Below are 25,057 nucleotides of genomic sequence, written 5' to 3'. Positions count from 1 at the left end.
CACCCACAAAGTAACATACATGGTAACTCGTAAGCTGGCACGAGGTGTTAAACCCGGGTGATAACGACTGTCATTTTCCGGCCACGCGATGATAAAGTAAGTTACATTCATTCATTCACATTGTATGTGAATACAACAGCCTACCACAATGAATGTAACCTAAAACTACCTTGGTCATCTTCTTTCTTGGACTTTGGTTTAGAGTTTTTCTGCATTTCTAAACATCTTTCATTCATCTATGCAAAACAATAGTTAATTTATGCAGTAAATTTAAAACTACATCATTCTGGACTATAACACAGAAAATGCATGCATATTTCATAATTCAATTGAGCCAAAACAAAATGATAGGAAAACTGTAATTCTTAGTTTTTCTTTTTTGTTACCTGCTAGTATTTATAACACAGTATATTTGGAAGCTTCATACAAATTAAAGTACCATAAAAAAGGTTATCAGGAAAAACAATAGGCTTCTGAAGTACTGATCTTGTTTATTGGCTGCTAATAATAAAATGTGTAACTAAAATGGGTATAAAATAAATTAGTAACACTTAAACCTGTATACTTACCAGGTTAACAGATTTCAGTTTTCTGACAGAATCATTTATACATAGATTATTCCTTGACCCCAGACTTGCCATTGTGATTTGAAAATCCCCTTCATCTGCATCACAATGGACATTGTTACCAAATGGTGACTTCTGTAATTCCTTCACGAACTGAGACAGCTGAGAATGAGTTCGACTGCAGAAGAAAATCTAAAAAATAAAATATTTCAATACTGCACGAGTAAAAAAGTCTTTAGAACTCTGTTTCTTTGTAGAGTAAAATTTTAGCCTCAAATTCAGTTCTGATTTTCAAACTCAGTTCGGATTTACATCAAGAGTTTTCGTGGTGCAAATGTCAATGTTGTAGCTGTAGCATTCAGTTATCTAATGGAGCTATCCAGTCCTTGAACTATATAATAGTTGCTCTTTTGTTACTCTGCTATCATTGGGATGTTTTCTACTAGTTAGGAGTAAAAAGCGGCACAAGAGGTTGAAAAATCCTTTCCCTACCCTTGTAAGATGATCTTCCTCTTCTTCTCCCGCATCCGGAACTTCCCGATCCTCATCACTGTTGTAATCATCGAGAGCAAGCGATAAGTCATCCACAGTCAATTCATCTTCGGATGTTCCTGAAAATATATAAAGGCGTAATCGCTGCGCATAAATCCCAAACCTAAAATAAAAATGCAAACTAAAATGAAAATGTGTAAAAGACTAAAAGAATAAAGATACATATTATGTAACTTGTGTTATGTTTGCTATTTTGAAAACAAAAGCCTTGCTTTAAATGTAAGTTTCAAATTTTTCACACTCTGTACAAATATTATGTTTACTAGTAAAGTACTTGTGGAACTTGCTTAACATTTAAGAAAAAGTGACTTTGCAATTAAAAAAAACATTAAAAGTTTAAATTAATAACAACTATCAGCTATTAAGCTTCCATTACCGCCTGTTGTTCCATTTTTATCAAAGTTTTCAATATCCATTTTTGCCTGCTTCATAAGCCTCACTGTTTCATCACAACCAGCTTTTCGCTAAGATTAACAAAAACAAGAGTTTAATCCAAACAGATAGGCAAAAAAAAAAATTTTTTTAATTATGCTCACTTTTTTTCGATATGGGTTTGCTTTTATTTCCGCTTTTTCCTCTGACACCTTCATGCTTCTAATTTTCTTCAGTTTTAATTTTCGTTTTTTTCTTCGTTCCATTTCGTCTGATGCAGCTTGTTGCTCTTTACTTTTACTCTTCTTTTCAGCATACTCTTGAATCCAGTCAAAGTCACAAGTTTCTTTGGACTTTTCGGTTGTCTGGAAAACAAAATAGATGTGATATTTAACACACGTGTTTTGTTTTATAAACTTTATGCCTGAGTTACCACATAAGTAAATTTTGTAACCAAGAGTCAATTTGAGATTTTTAATTTGCGGTGTCTTGCCCGAAAACACAATAGGCTATAACGGTAGCAGCAACAAGCCTTGAACCCGTACCTCTAGAATGGAGGTAGTAATGCTACCCATTGTAACACTATAAAATGTTGTACTACTGTGTTCACTTTATTGTATTTAAATTAGTTCAAATTACAAGTTTATTGGTGATTTCTTGACATCTTTTTTCTTCTCTTTCTTCATGGTCTTTCAACCAAGTAAGCGAACCACAGATGAGAGATAAAGATTTTCCAGTACCTTTAAATAAACAAAATAATTAATAATAGGCTTATTAATAATAATATACTAATTTAAACACTAAAATGAGAAAAAAATTAGATACACAAATAAAATATTTGAGAATTTTATAAAAAGTAATAGTAGACGTTCCTAAAATACCTGTCGGGCTTTCAAAAATTCCAATCTTTTTGTCTTCAATCGCGTGGTAAAGTGATTTCATAAAATCAACTTGAATGGAATAGGGCTCAAACGGAAAAGCAAACTTTGACGGAGCTGCCAATCTGTAGCTTTCTTGAGCATGCTGTTCCATTAGGAAACGAGGTGCGCTTATACTTTAGTTTGAAAAACATGCACTAATGCAAATTTATCATTGTGCGGTTCGCGCCAAAACAGATTTCCTTCGCGGGAATTCCCCTTTTAATGCTTGCAAGTGTTTTTGTTTCTTGAGCAATTTTGTAAAACATACAAAATGGAAGCATCTATAGAAAACTGTTTTAGAGTTTACTTCGTAAACCATATTACTGCGAAATTCCTTCATGTATTTACCCATCCCCTGTAATACCGTGGTGTTATTGCCTCCAGTGGAAAGACGAGCAAACAATATTTACGCACTGTCACCAGATATTACTAATTTACCAGCATAGTAATTGGTCATTTGGCACTCATAAAAAAATGTTTCTTATAAAATGTGTTAATATGTTTTACATAGGCTACTTAATAGTGTTTACTAAACCTTTTTTTTATTTTATCTAGATCAACAGATCACAATGGGCTCCTTATACGAACTTAAAGAGATTATTACATTTCGGACCTATAATTGCACTGTGTGTCATCTTTATATGTTATACCATGTCAATTATAGATAGTATGTTATGGTTACTTCCTACACACAATGGCATTGCTGGAAAATTGAATGTGCTTGTGCTTACAATATGGCTGGCTCTTATTCTTGGCAACTTTTTTCGAGCAATTCTTGGAGGACCTGGCTATGTTCCAAAAAATTGGGTGCCAAAAGATAAAAATGATACAAAATACCTTCAGTTTTGTCAAGTTTGCCAAGGGTATAAACCACCACGTGCTCACCACTGCAGAAAGTGCGAACGCTGTGTTTTAAAGATGGATCATCATTGCCCATGGATTAACAACTGCTGTGGACATTTTAATCACACTAACTTTGTTTTGTTTGTGTTTTTCGCTCCAGTTGGCTGCATGCACGCACTTATTGTTATGGTAGCTACAGTATGGTCCCAGGTTTTTCGAAGGGCAGAGTATCTGCAGATTGCAGTACGACCTGTTAACTTTTCCATTAATGCTTTCCTTATGAATCTGTTTGCCAGTGGCCTGGCATTTGGTACGATTGTTGCTGTTGGTATATTATTCTATTACCAAATGAAAAATGTTATAACAAACTCCACCGGGATTGAGCAGTGGATCATAGAAAAGGCAGAGGACCGGCGAAGAACGGAGGAGGAAGGAACCTTCAAGTATCCCTACAACTTGGGAAAACTAAAAAACATTCTTGAAGTTCTGAACTTCAGTTTTAGACCTTATGGAGATGGTTATGTTTGGCCAGTGGCAAAAGGCTGCCATCAATTTACTTTAACTATTGAGCAAATTAAACAGAAACATGAAAAGCGATCGAGAATGGTCCCTTTTGACATCATCAAATCATACTCTGGGTGGTGGTTCCCTTGCACACTAGGCATATGTACTTGTGCAAGAGTACCCTGCTCAGACGAGCCTCGAATTGCTGTCTGTCCTGGAGACCGAGTTATTGTTTCTCGTGGACAGAAGTACTGGCTTTATGGAAACAAAGTACTGAAAGATGAAGGAAAACGGATTCGCGGTTGGTTTCCACGGAAATGTGGATTACGTGTGCCTGAACAAAACAGACGCTGTGAAAATAATGGTACCCCTGTCAATTCTTAACACAGAACATCTACACTTTTTTGTGTTAAGTTTATAAATGTGAATATATGATATTTCGATTACTTATATGCGCAAATCCTCTTAATCGTGAATTGTATTGGGCCTTTTATTTGTGTAGTAAGTTTTATGCGTGTATGTTCTTTTGGTTCAAATCGACCTTTTATCAAAAGCCATTAATATCTTTCATTAAAAACCAAAGTACTTGCAGTTTTTAACTATCTAAAATACAGTATTTAGTTAGTGTGTTGTTGACTTTGTTGTATAGTGGTACTTCATTTTATGATTACACACACAGGGAAAAATAAATATATACATAAATATATATTCCGGTAAAACAGAAATGCTAATAGAGGAGTGGTTTGTTTTATATCTAGATACAGAGCCTTGTTAAATCGGGTAAATTGGATAAGGGTATTTATAAAACGAATATATTAAACTTAGTTTAACTTCCTACCTAATTGTGGGTATGTATGGAAATATAAAATAAAGCGACAGAACTAACCCGATTAACCGCTACGTCTCCGATAATGCCACGAGTCCGGGCAGTATACTAGTGATTAAAGTAAGAGAAGCCTGTAGAAAAAGAGTTTCGTCAAATTGCCGGTGTGTGCTATGTGGTAACTTTTTCACACGGCACATTACCAGGATTCTTTTTTCTTTCGGCCTTCCACTCCGAGAGTATCTCGAAATCAGTGTTGACTATAATCTCAGAATCCACTTGCTTTGAAACTTGCCCGGCCACTTCGTTTGGTAAAAGAGCTACGGTTGTGTGTTGTACAGTATTGTAAGGTCCTATATGCAGATTAACAAAGTTATTCTTTGGCGAATAGAAAAAAGAACCTCTTCTGGGATCCCACGTATGCGTCATATTTCAGCTCATAATCGAGGAAACGTATGCTTTGCATTTAGTTCATATAAGCTTTAGAACTGTGTGCAGTATTTGTGGCCGTTGAAGGTAAATTTCCGTTGGAAATATTGTGATTGCATTGGCGAAGAAAATGGTCATGAGACGTCTTAAATTCATCAGCAATGTACGACCATTCCTTCCCGTTATTATCGGATTATCACTCGGGTTTAGCATAAGCATCGTTCGAATGCCAATATTAAACGAAGACTGCGTATTTGTCTCTGAAGAGCATATTGATAGGAAACTTAATTCCATTCCTGGAGCAAAGGTTTGTTAACTAGGCATACCAATGACATTGTGAAAAATCTGATTTAATACAAAAGATTCTGATTTAATAGGGAAGTAGTTTTGTGAAGCTTTAAATCATATAAAACACACTTTAAAAGAGTATGAAAATACATACATTGCAAAGATTAATCTGTATTTTTACTAATTTATTATTTTTCTTTATATCAAGTTTCACCCGGAAAATGGATTACCGAATTCCGATTTTAAAACTATGAGCAAGGAAGAAGCTGAAGCATATGTAAGTTAGCCTCTAACTTTTATTTTTCTGTAGATTAACGGCTTAATTTGTTCCATTTTTTAGAGAAAAGATCGGGAATACGCCCCAGCAGTTTACGATTCCTTAGAAGATTTTGAGCCGCGTATAATCACTGATCCAGAACTAAAACCAAAAGTTGATGTCAATTTGGAAGCAAATAAGAAAAAGATTGTCCGAACACGTTACATCAGTACCGAACTTGGAATAAGAGAAAAACTTGTGTCAGCTGTCATTACTTCATCGGACACTTATCTTAGTATGGGTAAGTACTAAGTACAGTTATTTCTATTAAATATTTCGGGGCAAAGTGCACTGTGGCAAAGTGGTTAGCGTGCCTGCCTCTAACCCAGAGGTAATTGGTTCAAAGCTCGTCGGTGCTACCATTGTTGGCGTATGTGTCCTTAAGCAAAATCCCCCAAAAATAATCACCCACAAAGTAACGTATACTTGGTAACTCGTAAGCTGGCACGAGGTGTATGCCACAGAACACCAGTGTTTTAACGACTGTCGTTTTCCGGCCATGCAAGGATAAAGTAAATTACATTCATTCATACTGTGGTTCTTAGTTATGTGACAATTTTCCATATCTTTTTCAGCTGTAGCAATGAATAAGACCTTCAGCCACCACATGCAGAAAGTGATTTTCTTTAACGGAGAGAGCGTAGCAAATGACAAAGCACCAACAGCTCCAGGAATGACACTCGTCACTCACCCCGATGACAACCCAGTTCGGATCTTGTCTCTTACATTGAAATACTTACATTTAAAGTTCAAGTAAATAATGATTTTCAATCTGATGCCAATAACAATTTTATATTACTTTAATAACCATTTAAAGTCACTTAAATATTTTTTCAGTTATCATGTATTAAAAGGAGCTTTCACTTTTTTATCTTTTAAAAATACGGTTTTGTTCCCACTTTAATTTTCAAATGTTAACCCATTTTTGGTACAGATCAGAGTACGATTGGTTCTTTATTACCACGGACAGCACGTACGCACAAGCAGACCGTGTTAACCACATTGTTGACCATATCAGCATAAACCGACGACTCTACCTTGGAAAACCAATGTCCTACAATGACAAACTTGGCGTGGTCAACTACTGTAGTGTACGTAGTGACGTTAATTGTTATTGGTTAAATAGGCGGCATGTTTAGTTTTGGGGTGTATGAGAAGCTGTGTGTTTTAATAGCATTGTAGTGTCTAGTGTGCTGAAGTTTTTCTGGCATTCTAATTGTTGTTTATCTTTGTAACTTGTCTAAGCTTTTAAATACGGTGGCACTTTAAGGGGTAAATAAACAGGAAGTGTTTGTTTGGATCACTGTTGCAAAAGGATATAGTCTAAGAATCTATTATTTCGACAACTATGATAAGAAACAGACAAACGTACTCCAAAAACATAATACTATTAGTGAAAAAGTCTTGTCATACTTTGGTGACAAATACTGATTGTATTCAGAATAAAAATAAGGTAAACAGTAAATATGATCATAATTTTGAAGACAAATACTGTTATATTTCTAAGACAAATACTGACCATAAATTCACCTTCTGTTCTAAAGTGACAAATTTTAATCCCAATTTGCTCTTACAGATAAAAAGTGGATTTATCATTTCTCGTCTTCTCCTCCTTGACCTCGCGATGCAGCTTGATGCTTGTTCTGAGGATGGATCTCAAGCATCTTTATCTCCCGACAAATGGCTCGGACGATGTATCAAACGAGCCACAAGTGGCGCTGTGGAGTGCGTAGACGAAGAAGAGGTAAAAAAATATTACTTTTAATTTTTTTTTAACATTGTAGTTTGGTTTATTTATGTATGTACTTGTTAGTTTTTACACCATAATATTATTGGCAATTTTTGTAAAATTGATTAATTTTAACATAACATAATTCAGTTTAAAATGTTTGTTGTTAGCACATGTTATTATTTTATATAAACACATTTTCTTTGTGTTGTTACATTATTCAGTATACTTGTATTCATATTTCAAATATAAAACTATTAAAACAGCATTATATACCAAATTAATATAATAAAAACATATACTTGGCATAGATTGGTATGCAAACACATTATACATGACTTTAACTTTATAAGTCAATGAGTTCTCATTATATCATGTGTTTGTATAATTCACATTTATGAATCAAATAACCTTCATTGTTCAGTTCACTCCACCCTGTAGTAAAACAGAGATCTTCAGTTTTGTTTCATTGTTGTAACTGATCAAATATTTGCTGGACAAATATAACCCACTTACCACCGTTTACCTGTTTGATGCGAAATAATGTTTTCCGAATCTGTGGTTTATTATCTTGTTATTTAAATCATGAAAAATTCTTACTTTGAAACCATTTTTTTTGTATGGAATTTGTTTGTAATGGGGCAAAAGCAGTAGACACTTTATAGAAATTAGGTAAATTTTTATGGTAAAAAACATTGAAAATCATTATTTCGAAACAATTTAGGATAATATTCAGTAAGGAATTCTTCAGTAATATGGAAGTAAGCACTGACAGTAGACACTTTATAGACATTCAGTGCATTTTTCTGGTATAAATAAACAATTGACACTAATAGGTAAAGATGGAATTAAAGTTTTGTTTTCTTTTGTACACAACTTCCTTAAACGATTCCTAATGTAGCTTTTTTAATTTTTACAACAGGCTATCTTCTACCATACATTTAACATGGAGAACAGCAACCTTAACTTTGAGGTGGAAACCACACCCGAGTTTGAAGAAGCTGTTACCGTTTCAGGGGTGAATTCGCCACAAATGATGTTCCAACTGCACAAGAAATATTCACAGCTTGAGATTGACAAAGCTTATAAAGAAATTGGGGAAATACAGGTTAAGATAATATACTTATGTCTAATGGGAAATTAAAGACTGCCATTAACCCAGGGGTAATTGGTTCAAAGCTGGTCGCTCCTACCATTGTTGGCGTATGTGTCCTTAAGCAAAACCTCCCCAAAATAATCACCCACAAAGTAACATATACTTGGTAAGTTGGTAACTCGTAAGCTGGCACAGGGTGTATGACACAGAACACGAGTGGAAATGGAAGACTTAAACATTGTGTTTTGCATAACATTGGCATTGTAATGATTATAGTGAGCAAATTGGTCAAAAACTCGTTAGGGACTAGGGTATAATAAGGATTTTGATTATTGGGTCTATATCAAGAGCCTGTCTATACATTAATGAATATTCCATTGTGTGAAAACTTACACCGTAGTGATATATTACTTGCTGTAATATTTAACTGCGATACGCGTCACAAATTCTCCTTTTTCTTGCTTGTAATAATGGTAATCCATAGGCGACCACAGAAATTTTTATATTATAAACAGTATAACATTTTAATATAAAATATCATTATAAATACACATTATCACAAAAAAGCATGTTTAAAAATTAAAATACAATACATCTGCCCTAACAAAAAATTAAATTTTAGGATGAAATTAAATCTTTGGTGCCCAAACTGCCAGAAGGTGAGCGGGAATTATCTTGGCCAATCGGAATTAATCCTTCATTTAAACCGACCAATCGGTGGGATATTATTGTTTGGGATTATTTCACGGAGGATTACACTTTAACTTGCCCTGGTAAGAAGTCATTACCAATGTTATTCTATGCTACATTTTTATTTTCTGTTCTTTGTGGGTAAGGTCCTTGTCAGGGACCTGGGATTAAGGCCAGATTTGGCTTATTACCCCAACACTCGTTAAGTCCATTTAAGTTCTTCATGCGACCGGTGCCGCTCCATCTCAGACTCTGTCTCATGGCAGATCTTGGGTTAGGCCTGCAACTCTGGACATTAACTTCATCTTTGACAATAACTTCACAACATTTTTTATCCTCGTGGGGTTTTACCACACTTTCAGCTTTTTGTGTGTGATTTTTGCTCTAATATTGCTTATAATTTGGACAACCCATTAGTGACCGCTGGGTTAATTGTCTTGCCCAAAAACACATACGGCAATCAGTCTAAGTACCGCCGTCGAGCATCGAACCGGGGACACTTTGGTTCCAATGCCGGCGTCTAAACCACTAAGCCACGGCGCCGGACTTTTATATTACATGGTGCCACACTATAGGGTGCTAAAACTCATTAGTAACCACTGGGTTGCAACAATGTCTGCAAAGTGTTTTGCTTAACAAAATATGCTTATCAAGTTATCAGTACTCTAACTTTTGGTAAAGATATCCATTCGTGCAAGCATTTAACTAACCACTGAAGCAGGGCGCTACTTAATGTTGTTAATTTTTTAGCACCGCGTGTTTTAGAATTTTTTTTTTTTTCCATGAACAAAGTTAGTTATTTACTATAGGCCTAACTGTTTAATAATCTTATTTTAAAATAATATGGAAGTTTTTCCATCAACAGGGGAAGTACCAAAGTGTGATTTAACCGGTGTAGACAAACTAGACATTCAGAATATTCTACAGATTGCATTGGATCGACTGAATGAGAAATATAATCCACAAGTTTGTTTCTATCTTTATATTTACTATGTAATCTCAGAAAACTGCTTGAAAATGCCCTAGTAATTTTGCATACACAAAAATAAGTTCAGATACATTTACACAGCCTTTCTGGTGAGGTTACCAGCTCTTAAAACCAGTATGAGTTCTCCATGTGTGCCCGGTGTATGAAAAGACACCCGTGTTGTTATAACTCAGCCAGCTTGAGCCATGGCCACATAGGACTTATTTTTGTAGCAATAATATAACGATAATGACACGGTGACAAAACATATAACCCATTTAAAATACTACGAAGTTATCTTACAATACCTGGTTCCAAATTTTTCTTCTCTTTCTTTATCTGTGTCCTCTCCTCCAGGGGTTAATCCTCGAGAAGAGGAAGTTAATCAACGGGTACCGAAGATTTGATCCTCAGAGAGGAATGGAGTACATTCTTGATCTTCTTCTAACCGTCATCATGGAGAACGAAAATCAAGAAATTGAGCTGAGTCATCGTGTTAATATGCTCCGTCCGCTGAGTCAGGTAACAATTAATACATCATAGTTGACAGATTTTGGGATTTTAGATTTAACTTATGATAGGAAATTTGAACATGGTCTATATAGCATATTCATAAACAGAAAGTCCAGTAGAAGGCCACTATGGTTTAACGTTTATGACTCTACAGTTTAGAGTCCCAATATGCCTTTTTAATATGAGCCTTTTGTTATTAATTCACTTATCATTTCTGTCTGTTTTGTCCTAATTAAGTAGAAACAATAATGTTTTTAATAGTTTCAAATTGTTACGGCGGTCTTAAAAAGGGCGCGGCCCTGCACCCAAAGCTTCGTAATATGGCTTCNNTATTTAAATTTCGAAAAAAGTCCATATGAAAATACACTCTGACTCTTGCTTGAAGTTTATTACACGTTGGTGGGGGACTGAACAGTACTGACGAGTGACGAGTACTAAAGAGGTTTTCAAATTGTGACTATAGTAGGCCAACGGGTACGGGAAACAACAAAACAAATACACACTTATCACCTTATTCAAATAGAATCAGTGGCTAGGCACATAAAGTAATAAATATTCTAATACAGTAGACACGCACTGACATCTAACTATAAATTAAAAAATGGCCGACACCAGGTAAAATGAAGAAATGCGTAACAATGGCACTAATTGTCTATGTTCTAAAAATGTCACGTGCTGGCCCGGGATTGGTCGGGACGTAAGTTGTAGGATTCTACACAAATTATACCTCAAAATATTTGATAGGACTGTATATATATGATATATACATGCATATAGACATGTAGTTATTTCGGCTTGGATAAATGGCCAACTCTGACATAAATCCCAGGTCCCTGGTGTGCTTCATTGTAGGACCTCACCAATATAGATTAAAGCATGCATCAGATAACTTAAGTTCATGCTTTTTTTAATTGTAACAAAAAAGAATATTACTTACCAAGTAACAATATATTGTTTTAGGTTGAAATTATTCCAATGCCTTATGTGACTGAATCAGCCAAAGTTCATATAATTCTCCCTCTCACCAAGCAAGAACGAGTTTATTTTGAAGCTTTCATGGATAAATATGCCAAGGTAGATTTGCAAAGAATATTTATCTATATCATTGCCCTTTGATGATATAATTAGTAATTATCTTGGATAGGCTATTGTTTAGGGGCGTGAATCCAAGAGGGGTCACAGGGGTTGGAACACCCCCCTTTGAATAAAAAAAGTAAAAATATTTTTTTTTGTAAAATAAGCACCTCTTAAAAATAAGTAAAAAAGTCATATTATTGTAGTTTCAAACCAAACTTACGCAATCCTTTTATGTGCGTTATTATTTATGTCAGTCAGGGTATGTTTTTATCACTCACATTATGTTTCATGCGCAGCCATTTTCTAAGAAAAACTTGCGGAGCCCCCTTTTTAAATCCCAGGATCCAGCCCTGCTTTTTTTCATTAAACTAAGATTAGGCTACGTTTTACCCAGCAAACCATTTTTTTAATGAGAAATATTTAAAATTAACATAAATTCTTTTTGTCTCCAAAAGTCCAAACCCTAACGAAAAGTGTTCTACCAATCTCCATTATGTAAAAAATCCTATCAATTTTTTATGAAAAATGTCTAAAATAGGCTATGAATTTTTTCTATAACTCTAATGAGTCATCAAAGTGTTCTAGCAATCTTTCAGCTGTTTAATCCTTAGCCAAAATGTTTCAAAATAAAAAAAATGTATTTTTAGGTTTGTTTAAACAATGATGAAAATGTCGCTTTAAACATTGTGTTCGTGTACGACCCTGAAACTGCGCAACGTATTCATCAAGATGATATATTTGCTGAGCAGAAACAACTTTTGCAAAGTTACGAGGTAAAAACGGTTTAAAAACTGGTAACAATGTAATTCACCCCAATAATGTTAAAGTTAAGAATGCCTTTGGGTCAAAATTAGCTTTGGTGTATTTAGTTTTATTCAAAGTGTTTTTTTTTGCGTCGCATTTTTGGTATTTTTACTTTACTGGTATTTTTTACTCTGAAACTAAAGTAAAACCAGTTACATATGTTTTAGGCGCGTTATAAGAAAGATGGGAAAGAAGGAAAATTGATTCCCTGGGTTAGCATTAAAACTGAAGTTCCTTCACAGGTGAGAGGTGTATGTATGTATCAGTATGTATGTACTAGCTAATTACAGTTAACAATATTTCACATATAATATGGTAAAAGTGGCTGTACAGTGTACACAGTATCCGGAATTCGTCCGTTTTGTCTGTTTTGTCCGGATTTCGCTGCCACATGCGGAACTCGGTAATGTGTTTGCATATGACATCGCATGCGAATTCACACGCCGGATACTGTGTACAACCACCTTTATGTGGGATTGTTGTGGGGTACTGGGGTAAAATAATAGCAGATAATAAGATAATATCCCATATTTCCCTATTGTGAAGTGGAGAGGATAAGATTATACAATTCTGAAATATCTTTTGTCTACTACCAAATGGGATGATAAAAGGAAATAAAACATGAACCATTTTAGTACAATTGAATCTAAAAATCTAAAATTTACACTTCTTTATTTTAACACAGTTAAAAACAATGGATATCGTTGCTAAGAAATATCCAACAGAAAGTTTGTTCCTTTTAACAAGTGTGGCAGCTAACATGAATACAAACTTTCTGAACCGATGTAGAATGAATGCCATTCCAGGTATGTATAATAATTACTAGACAGTAGACACACATGTATTTTGCAATAAAATCATCTTAAGTTTTACAGTGTCACACAAAAAGTTTATTTTTTTGTAAAAAATTCTAAGCCAATAACCAATAGGGAAAACACAAAAAATATCAAAAATATTAATTGTAATATTTAAAATGTAATGACTAATATTTTGTTTCTTGTACTTTTTTCAGGTTGGCAAGTATTTTTCCCGATCCCCTTCTCACAGTACAACCCACAGATTATTTTCCAGGTTGGTCAAATACTTTATTTATAAGTGAAATTTTCTTTCATGACATAAACGCATTTTAATACCCCTACTATACGGCTGTGATATTGTGGTAATGGGCCAAATCTGGCTTAAATTCCAGGACCTCACCGATACAAAAATTGGGCTGAAATGCCTTAACTATTAAAATTTTTCAAAAAAAAATTTGTTGGCCTTTTTTTTACTTTACACCTATATACCCCTCTAAAAACAGCATATTTTACAAAGCATTTAGTCACTTAGATCTTTTTCAAGAAAACATACCAAGGCGTTAACATATATATATCCTCCTTTTACAACATTTTTAAAGTTCCATTTTTTTTAAAAACAGAATGGTCAAGTACCTGAACAGATTGACATTAAGCCTTCCAACGGACATTTTGATTTGTATTCATTTGATGAAGTTTGTTTCTACAACTCTGACTACATGGCTTCGAGAACAAAAATGGCCGCCACTGTCAGTGCCGAAGACAGCAAAGAGTCTGTAAGTCCTTTAATTCCTAATTTTTTATGTGGTAGTGGCACAAAAATAAATGTGCAAAATTTTATAGTTTACCAAAGCTTTAGTGTGTGTGAAAGCAAATACAATTTCAATGCAAAATGTTTTATAGGTCGCTTAGTAATCAAAGTTTTTAACCGACAGTTAAGTGACCTGGTTGACACGTTAGAGGTGTACGACATCATGATTAAGTATTCACAACTCCATGTGTTTCGTGCGGTAGAACCACAACTCACACGAAGATATGTGCACAGGTATTCAATTTTTCTTTATTATGAATGTAACTTACTTTATTCTTGCATGGCTGGAAAATGACAGTCGTTTTAACCTATGGCGTAGGTGTTTTATTTCATACACCCTGTGCCAGCTTACAAGTGACCATGTATGTTACTTTGTGAGTGATTATTTGTTTTGGGTTTTTTATGTATGGCTGTTAATTTGGACAACCCATGAGTGACCAATGGGTTGGAGCAATTTTCGTTAAAACACCCACAATAGTAGCAACGGTGAGGCTTAAACCCATTACCTCTGGGTTACAGGCAGGCGCGCAAACCACTTTGCCACAATGCCAGATAATGTCCATTATTTATCCTTAAAAACTGAAGTTGACAAAAGCAGTGTCCTATTGCCAACCCTACACCTATTGTTCATTCTACGCTTACTTTTTAAAATAAGTTGTATGCTAGACCTATATCATTAAGGTTGTCGAATAAAAATCCTTTATAAATATGCAATGCTAAAAATCACTCTTACCCAGGAATTGCAACAAGAGAAATGGCCAGGAAATCTTTGACCGTTGTGAACGTAGTAACGCTGAAGGCCTCGCATCTAGAACACAATTAGCCATGGAGCTCTTCCCAGAAAACAAAGAACCTAGCAAAACTTGAACAAACTGGTTCAATCAAGTTTTGCATCAAATTTTGCCACGAACTTACTAACCGAAGTTATTTTTAGAAAATATACTTTTGTGCTATTTTTATACCATACTCTTTTAAGTTATTTTACAAAAAATCGATATCTTTATAAGCTGCAATTTAGAATACCAGTTGTTTCTTTTTACTTGCGTCGTTTTTAGCTCTTCTCCTTCAAGTAGCCTTATTATACACACAATATTTTATGTGTATGTTTACCGCCAGTCATTGGAAAAATCTTCAATTAGAAAATTTGGTGCTGTTTTCATAACAAATTAAATAATTTAAAAAAATTTGGTGGCTTTTTTAAACAAATTTTTTTAAACAAATTGAAAAATAAGTGATCAGGCACTAAGCTCATATAAAACCAACTTTTTCATCCTTTTATTTTTTGTCACTTTTCACTGTTCACCATTCTCACTATTAATACAGCTGTAGCAATCATCTCTTCTGTATGTCTGTTCTAGTTGGTGTATTTTTATTCACAAATCTTACATTACAATCTTAAATGAACGTATATCATAAACTAAATACCCAATCTCTTTTAACACATATTTACATCCGTGTTTTTTATTGTGTTTCAAGCTGACTATTGTTAACTTCCGTCTGATACTATTTTATTTTACCCATTCACTAAAAAGTGATCTTTCGCTTTTTAACTTCCATTGAGCCGACAATGCAGTAAAATATATTTTGTGAGTGTACTATATTATCGCAGTAACGAGATGCAATTAAACTTCACACTATTTTACGATTTCAGCTACATGTACACCAATTAGTAGATATGTAATGTTTAAACCGATTAGTCAATATAGGTAGTGTTAGAGTATATGGTTTTTTCTAGAATATAGAAGAGTGCAACTTAAGCTTTTGAAACTGACTTTATGTCTTACTCATGCTTTTTTCACTGAGATTTCAACGTTGCAAAATCCTGTGATTGTCTCCACGCCCTCTTTTCCTGCTCTTTCATTGGCTGCTTTGGCAATCTCATGACCAGTGGCATCATCCATATTGTTAACTTCTGTGCGGACTGTATACTGGAACTTGGGCGCCATCATGAATCTCTGTAATAGGAACATTGTTACAATACCTGGAATAACTGTATGGCTGATAAGAATTAATGTACCATCCACTTTAAATGCAAAATCAGTTGGGTGTTTAGAATATTTACCTTCCCTACTGTACAGGTTCTGTTCTTAAGATAATTAGAGCTTTAATATGCTTAATTAAATGGTATTTATTTAATTTTGACATTGTATCGTCTGTAAGGTGTAACGATCACGCCTTTTATCCAAAACATTATTTCTCTCTTTTTTATCAATAAGCGTGTTTTAACAACTGTTGTTTTACCATTACTACTCATATTTTTGCTTTTGTCAAATCTCTTGTTCTTCGATATGTGACCGAAAAGACAAAAAAATTTCATTCATCCATTCCTACTTTATTGGCGGGAACCATACCTTTGCTGTAAAAATACAGCTCCTAACGTTGCATTATGTTTGGTGCAGAATCATATGATGTAAGGAGCTTAGTTAAAGGTTGGGCAGCTTAACTCTGGATTTTTTACACTGCATTAATCAAAAGCAGTATAAACAATAGTTATTATAACTGAAAACAATAATGCTTTTAATTAACAGTAGTGTGTCCAAACATTAATGCCTTTCCTGCATGTATAAACGTTTGGTGCCTATGTTTTCAGGTACCTTATAAAAGTGGCTGTCACCAATGTTTGAAGTTTCAATCTTCCCATGCAAAAAGTCAGCACCTGTCCATTCCTTCCAGTTTGATTCCAAATCATCTTCGCTTATTCCCTGACCAACTAAATTCAACCACAAGGTGATTAGTTAACAGTAATGGTGGTAACTCTTTATTAGCAGTATTGCAGCAGACTTTAAATGCAATGCTGTATTTAGCAGGTATGGGGTCAAATTTGGCGCAAATTACAGGTGGGCATCACCTTTAATAGAATAGTTGCATTTTATTTTTTTGTCCAAGGCTTGCATGAAACTATAAACCATAAACTGATCAGTTTAAAGAATCCCCCTGATTGGCTGGACAGAGTTTTAGTATATCGGTTATTAAATACCTATAGGCTACATTTTTTGTTGATATGCCCCTTTACTCTACCTTTAACTGCTGTTATAAAGAACCTTGAGGAATCAGAAGGCGGCATTTTATCATCAGCCACCAATGCATTTCCTTTGTAACTACCGATTTCTCTGTAACCAGCTGGAAAATAAATGCAAGTTGGTGTTTTATGCTGCTATCAATGTGGGTGAGTGCATCCTTGGGAAAAAAGTTTTACTCTCATATCACTTTACTTAAGACAGTCGACACTAAAGGGTTGTCTAAGTTTAAGCCAATACTGAAAAATATAATTGAAAATCCCCAACAACATTTAGTTCCATATGCAGTAAATCATAAACAGGTATGAGGACATGAGGTATATAAAATTAGGTACCATTGTAAAAACAACTATTGTTGTCCCGTTTAAAAATAAGTTTATTCAAATTGTAATTTATTACTTTATTTATAAGCTATTTTGTGGGGACCTGGGCATGCAACAAGTTTATGTTGTTGAACTTCTACCATGTAATTTTTCCACCAATCGTCAGGATTTAAGAATGTTACTTTGGGAGAACGAGCGATTGCAAAGTTTATCCATGGGAACCTGTATAGTGTATATGTACAGTTGTTTATTTAGCATTGAAAATTATTGTAACTGCAAAAATTCTAAAAAACAACTTATCTCATAGAAGAGCCAACTTGTATTGTGTAATAAATATATCTTACTTTGCATTAGGATCCTTATTACTATGTAGATGTGTGGACACGAATTCATCTGATTTTTTAACATGGTCACCTCCTTTGCACCAAACGTCTTTAAACAATGAATCATCTATTGGCGGTTTTTCAAAGTAATTGAACAAATACACTCGATCTGGCAAAGGTGCAACTGTGGAACTGGCTCTTGCCTGGAAAGATAAATTATCTCTATTAATATTTACAATCATGTGCAAAGAAGAATTACCAGTATTGGAGTGTCCCTTTTTATTAACCTTGTGACTGTTTATCTGTTACCAAGCATGCACATGCAGTAAAATGATAAATTAATTTTGAAGGATGATATTTTGAAACCAATCAATGACCATTAAATGGATGCAATTGTTCATAAGTTTCTTAACCAAGGACACATACTTTACATACTCTAGTAGCAAAAGCTCCACATCAGTTAGGAATTGATCAAACTATGACAGTATGACAACTCTGTTGACTTTGCTCAGATTAAGATATTTAAAAGGTATTTTTTACATGGAGCTATACAGAGAAGACGGAAAATTTTTTCTGCTAGGAGGCGATGACAAATTCGTTTCTCTATTTTATGGGGAGCAGTTAGTTTCACGGTTTATACACATAAGATATAAACCCCTAACACTAACCCCTAACCCCTAACACTAACCCCTAACTCCTAACCCCAAACTCGTCAAACAAAAAAAACTTGAAAAAAATATAAAAAAAAGTATTCCACTGTGCGGGACTCGAACCCGGTAAAAATGAAACAAAGAGAGTTTACGACCGCACACAAACCGCTACACCACAGACTCGACGACAGTAAACACAACGAAAGAGCGTATATAACCGACCTAATGTGGGAAATATGTTCTTACTAGTGTTTTATGTATTTAGAAAGCTATTTTTATTATTTAATTAATTTGTTTTACACTTATTAACACTTTGTAGTGCTGTTTTGTTCGTTTTTCCGTATTTTTTAATTTAAATAATAACCGCCTCTAGCGGAAAAAATTTTCTGTCTTCTTTGTATAGTCCCATGTGTATTTTTTAGCTTTATAAGTTTGTACATATGGTTTACCAAATATGTTTGGTCAGCAATAGTGTATTTCAGCAAAGTTTAAATGGTTTTTGACGTTACCAACTTGGTAATAAATGTTTTTTTTACAGTTTTAAATTATTATGCTCTGTTGGCGGAATGGTAATCACTTCATTTGCCATTGCGGGCAATCAATGACGTCATAAATAGTACGACGGACAATTTTAAAACCGCAAGATTTCAGACAAAGGTCTTGTAACAAAACAGAATATTTTAGAGTTATACCTAACATTTGCAAAATATACGTTACTATTTCTCTAATATTACGTATTTGACTAAATAAAACTAGAAGCTTGTTATAAGCCTACAATATTGAACTTACCATGGTTTGCAGAATTCTTCCGGTGTTTTTAGAAACTGCTTGAATCATTTATGCAATTTCAGAAGTGACAAGGATTTCCGATTCGTTGCTTAACGTCGATTGAAAGCAGCACTAAACCACAACAAACTGAACCAAAATGCCGAGTTTACTTTTACCGCGTCACTTTTATATGAGAGAAAAAGGCTTGTAGCGTGTACCCTCTTTATTGCCCAAGGTGCTTCGTGCTTGGACGCGAGGCATTAATTTGTGGAATAATCGCTGTTATGCTCCGTGTACATTTTAACATCTTTTTGTTTCAAAGCTATAACAGTTAACAACAGTCTGCGGGAGTCGTGAGTATACGATTTTATGATTCTTCGAATGTTCTTTGTTTACTACTAAAAAGGACAAGAAAATAAAAATGTGTCCCATCTCCCCCCTCCAACTATATGATCTTTGCTATTATCAAGCAAACTACAAAAAAAAACAAACAGGCAAATACTGATACAAGAGGGTAATCACTATTGTTACTTATTTATTTAGTTCGTATAAAATCAGGTACACCCGGTATAGTAGGGTGAGGGGAGATGGGACACCTTTTCATTCTATTTTCTCGTCATATTTGGTAGTAAACAAAGAACATTTAAAGAATTATTAAACTGTATGCTCATGACTCCGAAAGACCGTTGTTAGTTGTTTTAAACACGATCAGGATATTTGGATATTATGTGGTAAGGTGTCCCATCTTTATTCCCCCACTCTACTATATAGTAACAAATGCGTCCGGCCAGTACAATCTAATCAAGAGAATGCCAGTCTTTCAGTCTGGTTAACCAACCAGCCAACACGTGGTGTTACGATCGCGTGCCAAGAATGCGGTAAGAGACGCCATACTTAATCAGGCGCGGGCAATCACCCACGGGCTCTACAATAATTACTAGTATTGTTACACCATTATGAGAGGGCGCAAAAGTTTCAGGATACGCGGGATATTCTTATGAAGCAATGTAACTTATATTCTCGCGTGACGGAGCAGGTCACTCGTTAGAACGTATCTCTTAATTTATCAAAAATGTGCCCAAACCACTTAGTAATTATTTGCTCTTATATACAGCACAGAAGAAAATTTCGTAAATGACCAATGGATTTTAAAGCTAAACGAAACAGAGTTCGAAAGAATGTGAACTATAATAAGACATCGTGATCGGATGTAGTGAAATTTCCAAGATGGCAAAAGTTTCAAATCGTATTAATAGGGTCAAGATATATAGTAGGGTGGGGGAAGATGGAACACCAGAAGCACATAATATCCCAATATCCTGATCGCATTTTAAACAAATAACAACGGTCTATGGGAGTCGTGAGGATACGGTTTAATAATCCTTTGAATATTCCTGGTATACTACTAAATCGAACGAGAAAATAGAATGAAAAGATGTCTCATTTCTCCCCACCTTACCTTAGTACGTATCATGCGAGTCATACGCATCAATCTAATCTGGTATAGTCAGCTATTGTATGGGTTACTTTAAACACCACAATTATAGGCGTCGTTAAAACAATGTATGAATTGTTGCAACTAGTGAGATAATTCCTGATTTAAAATAAAGGAATATCATAAACTTAACACCCAATCTTTTTTCACACATATTTACATCTGTGTTTTTCATTGTGTTTCAAGCTGACTATTGTTAACTTCCGTCTGATACTATTTTATTTTACCCATTCACTAAAAAGTGATTTTTCGCTGTTTAACTTTTCAACTTCCATTGAGCCGACAATGCAGTAAAATATATTTTGTGAGTGTACTATATTATCGCAGTAACGAGATGCAATTAAACTTCACATTATTTTACGACTTCAGCTACATCAGTTAGTAGATACAAGTAATGTTTAGACCAATTAGTCGATATAGGTAGTGTTAGTATTGTGCCACATATGAGGTAGTGTTAATTCTGTGGCAAGTATGAATATAAGTTTTTTTTTCTAGAATATAGAAGAGTGCAACTTTAGCTTTCGAAACTGACTTTATGTCTTACTCATGCTTTTTTCACTGAAATTTCAACGTTGCAAAATCCCGTGATTGTCTCCACGCCCTCTTTTCCTGCTCTTTCATTGGCTGCTTTGGCAATCTCATGACCAGTGGCATCATCCATATTGTTAACTTCTGTGCGGACTGTATACTGAAACTTGGGCGCCATCATGAATCTCTGTATTTAAAACATTTATTACAATATTATAGATCCACCCATCGTCATATGTTTAGACAGAACCAACTGTTGTTTCTTAAACTTTACCAAATAACGGTAGGGCTGATAAGAAATATTGTACCAGCCACATAAATGCAAAACCAGTTGGGTGTTTAGAATATTGACCTACCGTCCTGCCATATTGTGTTGGCGGGAACGATACTTTTGCTGCACAAATACAGCTCTTAAATATTGTACATTATGCCTGGTGTATAATAATATAAATGTAAGAAGATATAAGATTAAGAAGTCCTAACCATTGTATTATGTTTGGTGTAGAATCATATGATGTAGGAAGTTTATTTGGAGAGTGGGCAGCTTAACCATGGATTTTTTACACTGCATTAATTAAAAGTCATTATTGTGACTAATCATTAATGCCTTCTCTGCTGTATAAAAGTATGTTTTCAGGTACCTTATAAAAGTGGCTGTCACCAATGTTTGAAGTTTCAATCTTTCCATGCAAAAAGTCAGCACCTGTCCATTCCTTCCAGTTCGATTCCAAATCATTTTCGCTTATTCCCCGACCAACTAAATTCAACCATAGGGTGATAAGTAAATAATGGACATTTAATGCAATGCTAGCTTTGAAGGTATGGGGCCAAATTTTGCATAAATTCCAGGTACCTTGGTGCGCATTTCCAAAGTACGTGTCCCATACAGAACATACTTTATCTCTTGTTCAAGGCTTACATAAAACAAACTATAGACAAATCAATCCAAAGAAGCCTCTGCATTGGCTGGATAGAGTTTTAGATGGGTATGGGTTATTTAATATATATATATACATCTCTTGACATGAATGATTAGAGTATTAGACAGAAACTTGTGCACAGCTTTTTTCAATTTTGGTGGTACGTTTAGATCACATTCGAGCATCTTTATTTTCTATTCATATACAAATTTATTTTTTGTTGATATGCCCCTATAACTCTACCTTTAACTGCTGTTATAAAGAACCTTGATGAATCAGAAGGCGGCATTTTATCATCAGCCACCAATGCATTTCCCTTGTAACTACCGATTTCTCTGTAACCAGCTGGAAAATAAATGCAAGTTGATGGACTACTATTGTGAAGTATGCTGCTATCATTGTGGGTGAGCGCATCCTTGGGAAAAAAGTTTTACTCTCATATCACTTTACTTAAGACAGCAACACTAAAGGGTTGTCTAAGTTTTAATCAATACTAAAAAAAAAATAATTCAAAACACAATCACCATAAAGGCAAGAGGCGTATAAAATTAGCACCCTTGTAAAAAAACTCTTGTTGTCCCACTACAAAATAAAGTTTATTCAAATTGTACTTTTATAACTTTATTTATAGGCTATTTTTGTGATAGGTAAGCCCTAGACTGGACATTCATACATGGTGGTTCCACATTAAACAAATTGTCGCTACAGACCTGGGCATGCAACAAGCTTATGTTGTTGAACTTCTACCATGTAATTTTTCCACCAATCGTCGGGATTTAAGAATGTTACTTTGGGAGAACGAGCGATTGCAAAGTTTATCCATGGGAACCTGTATAGTGTATATGTACAGTTGTTTATTTAGCATTGAAAATTAATGTAACTGCAAAATTCTAAAAAACAACTTATCTCATAGAAGAGCCAACTTGTTGTGTTAAAAAATATATCTTACTTTGCATTAGGGTCCTTATTACTATGCAGATGTGTGGACACGAATTCATCTGATTTTTTAAGATAGACAGCTCCTTTGCTCCAAACGTCTTTAAACAATGAATCATCTATTGGTGGTTTTTCAAAGTAATTGAACAAATACACTCGATCTGGCAAAGGTGCAACTGTGGAACTGGCTCTTGCCTGGAAAGATAAATTATCTCCATTAATATTTACACTAATGGTCAACTAAAACTAAGAGTTATAACATTTGCTTTAATAAATTTTTTTTTTTTCAGCAATGGTGAACAAATCTTGAATGGTTTTTGACGTTACCTTGGTAATAAATATGGTTTTACTTTATTATGCTGTGTAGACAGTGATTAGATTCACTTGCGTTGTGACATTCGCATGGCGCTTCAATGCAGTGGCGTAAACAGTACGATGGTCAAAATTGCTAGTACTCTTAGTAACTCCACTATTACGTAATTATTACCCAACTGAAAATACGTAGTATGCTTTAGGCCTACAATATTGAACTTACCATGGTTTGCAGAATTCTTCCTGTATTTTAAAAAACTGCTTGAATCAAAATGCAATTTTAGGAGTGACAAGGATTTCCGATTCGTTACTTAACGTCGATTGAAAGCAGCACTAAACCACAACAAACTGAACCAAAATGCCGAGTTTGATTTTGCCGCGTCACTTTTATACGAGAGAAAAGGTTGTAGCGTGTACTGTCCTATTGCCCAAGGTGCTTCGTGCTTGGACGCGAGGCATTAAATTGTGCGACAATCGCTATTTTGCTCCGTGTACATTTAAACCTTTTTTTGGTTACAAAGCTATATGAAACATTCACTATATAGTACTGTGAGGTAAAATAGATGATAGAACAACTTCAGCACATAATATCTAAATATCCTGGTCGTGTTATAAAAAGAGTAACAAAGGAAACATTCACTATATAGTACTGTGGGGCTAGATGGAACACCTTTGCCACATACTACCATGGTCATTTTTTAAACAAATAACAACGGAGTCCTGAGAATACGGTTTTATAATTCTTTGAACGTCCTTTGTTTACTATCAAATATGACGAAAAAAATACTACGGTGGGAAAAGACGGGACACCGTTAGCACATACTATGCAAATATCGTGATCGTATTTTTAACAATTAACAACGGTTCATGGGAGTCGTAAAGATACGATTTTACAGTAATTTTAATTTTCTTTGTTTACTATCAAATATTACGAGGAAATAGAACAAAAAAGTGTCCCAGCTTTACCAACTCTACTATATAATGAAATGGTGTCCCATCTACCCCCAATCTATAATTTTTTGTTGCTGGAACGGTTACTCTATAGAACAGTGATAAAAAATCAACACACCTTTAACTATCGCGGGTTTGTGCTAACGCTTTTACAGCAAATATTTTATCACTACTATCGGGGCCTGGATACGCCCAAAATCCATTTGTCCTGTCTTAACTGTACATTGCTCACCATTTATCCGACTTTCCGAAGGTAGGAAAGCTATCTGATTGCGTATCGTCATATGTATGCGACAGGTTATATAAAAAGGAAAATTGTAAACTATAGTATTAAAATGATAAATTAATTTCCTTACAAGATTATCGACAGTGCATACTCAGACCGAATGTTGGTCTACTTTGGTAAAATTAAATGCGCCAAAATTCACAGGATTATTGTTTGATGGGTGTAGTAGGGTGGGGGAAATGGGACATCTATTCATTCTATTCTGTCGTCGCATTTGGTAGTAAACAAAAAACATTCAAAGAGTTATAAAACTGTATCCTTACAACTTCCATAGAACTTTGTTATTTGTTTAAAAAACGACAAGGATATATAGTATATGCTAAAGGTGTCCCATCTTTCCCCATTCTACTATATACATTATTACCATGTAGCGTTGTGGCTGCTACGGATACATGAGTAATGATATTGTACAATAGCTTGTAGGCAGAGACTGTTCGGTGTTGGGCATTTTGTG

The 25,057-nt window shown here is 34.7% G+C and overlaps 5 protein-coding genes across 6 annotated transcripts in view; 2 read left to right on the top strand and 3 right to left on the bottom strand.

The window, feature by feature from the left end:
* Positions 1–2,575, bottom strand: part of LOC100182704 (ATP-dependent DNA helicase DDX11) — a 9,892-nt gene extending 7,317 nt beyond the window's left edge. Inside the window, exons 1-7 of one of the 2 annotated variants that reach the window (XM_018812588.2) lie at positions 2,372–2,575; positions 2,130–2,230; positions 1,655–1,855; positions 1,495–1,582; positions 1,059–1,177; positions 570–758; positions 170–236 (exon numbers count right to left, since the gene is read on the bottom strand). In XM_018812588.2, the coding sequence (XP_018668133.1) occupies positions 170–236; positions 570–758; positions 1,059–1,177; positions 1,495–1,582; positions 1,655–1,855; positions 2,130–2,230; positions 2,372–2,522 (916 nt within the window). In that variant the 5' untranslated portion in view covers positions 2,523–2,575. The remainder of the gene's footprint in view (positions 1–169; positions 237–569; positions 759–1,058; positions 1,178–1,494; positions 1,583–1,654; positions 1,856–2,129; positions 2,231–2,371) is intronic. The other variant, XM_026834989.1, reaches the window with a different exon arrangement.
* zf(dhhc/fyve/phd)-1 (zinc finger (DHHC/FYVE/PHD)-1) lies at positions 2,557–4,461 on the top strand. The gene has a single exon (XM_002123038.5). It carries the CDS (start codon positions 3,062–3,064, stop codon positions 4,139–4,141), a length of 1,080 nt encoding a protein of 359 aa, XP_002123074.2. The 5' UTR covers positions 2,557–3,061; the 3' UTR covers positions 4,142–4,461.
* A 401-nt stretch (positions 4,462–4,862) lies between these two features.
* LOC100187456 (chondroitin sulfate glucuronyltransferase-like) lies at positions 4,863–15,736 on the top strand. The gene is made up of 18 exons (XM_002122303.5): positions 4,863–5,316; positions 5,506–5,574; positions 5,638–5,854; positions 6,189–6,366; positions 6,548–6,704; positions 7,190–7,357; positions 8,265–8,450; positions 9,061–9,211; positions 9,994–10,094; positions 10,453–10,617; positions 11,569–11,682; positions 12,333–12,458; positions 12,657–12,731; positions 13,175–13,295; positions 13,502–13,560; positions 13,907–14,059; positions 14,219–14,328; positions 14,832–15,736. The coding sequence occupies exons 1-18, from the start codon at positions 5,140–5,142 to the stop codon at positions 14,959–14,961; spliced, it is 2,457 nt and encodes an 818-aa protein (XP_002122339.1). The 5' UTR covers positions 4,863–5,139; the 3' UTR covers positions 14,962–15,736.
* LOC100185071 lies at positions 15,675–19,511 on the bottom strand. Its single transcript, XM_002122031.4, has 6 exons — positions 19,197–19,511; positions 17,779–17,960; positions 17,538–17,656; positions 17,113–17,214; positions 16,689–16,804; positions 15,675–16,049 (listed from the first exon to the last, which is right to left on the bottom strand). The coding sequence occupies exons 1-6, from the start codon at positions 19,242–19,244 to the stop codon at positions 15,879–15,881; spliced, it is 738 nt and encodes a 245-aa protein (XP_002122067.1). The 5' UTR covers positions 19,245–19,511; the 3' UTR covers positions 15,675–15,878.
* Positions 19,512–20,951: 1,440 nt separating this feature from the next.
* Positions 20,952–23,764, bottom strand: LOC100177220. Its single transcript, XM_002121432.5, has 6 exons — positions 23,590–23,764; positions 23,068–23,249; positions 22,829–22,947; positions 22,362–22,463; positions 21,840–21,955; positions 20,952–21,385 (listed from the first exon to the last, which is right to left on the bottom strand). The coding sequence occupies exons 1-6, from the start codon at positions 23,590–23,592 to the stop codon at positions 21,215–21,217; spliced, it is 693 nt and encodes a 230-aa protein (XP_002121468.1). The 5' UTR covers positions 23,593–23,764; the 3' UTR covers positions 20,952–21,214.
* Between the last annotated feature and the right edge of the window lie 1,293 nt (positions 23,765–25,057).

Source organism: Ciona intestinalis, chromosome 7 (assembly GCF_000224145.3).
Source record: "Ciona intestinalis chromosome 7, KH, whole genome shotgun sequence".
NCBI lineage: Eukaryota > Metazoa > Chordata > Ascidiacea > Phlebobranchia > Cionidae > Ciona > Ciona intestinalis.
Note: the sequence above shows the minus strand (reverse complement) of the source record. Positions and strands in the feature narration are given on the sequence as shown.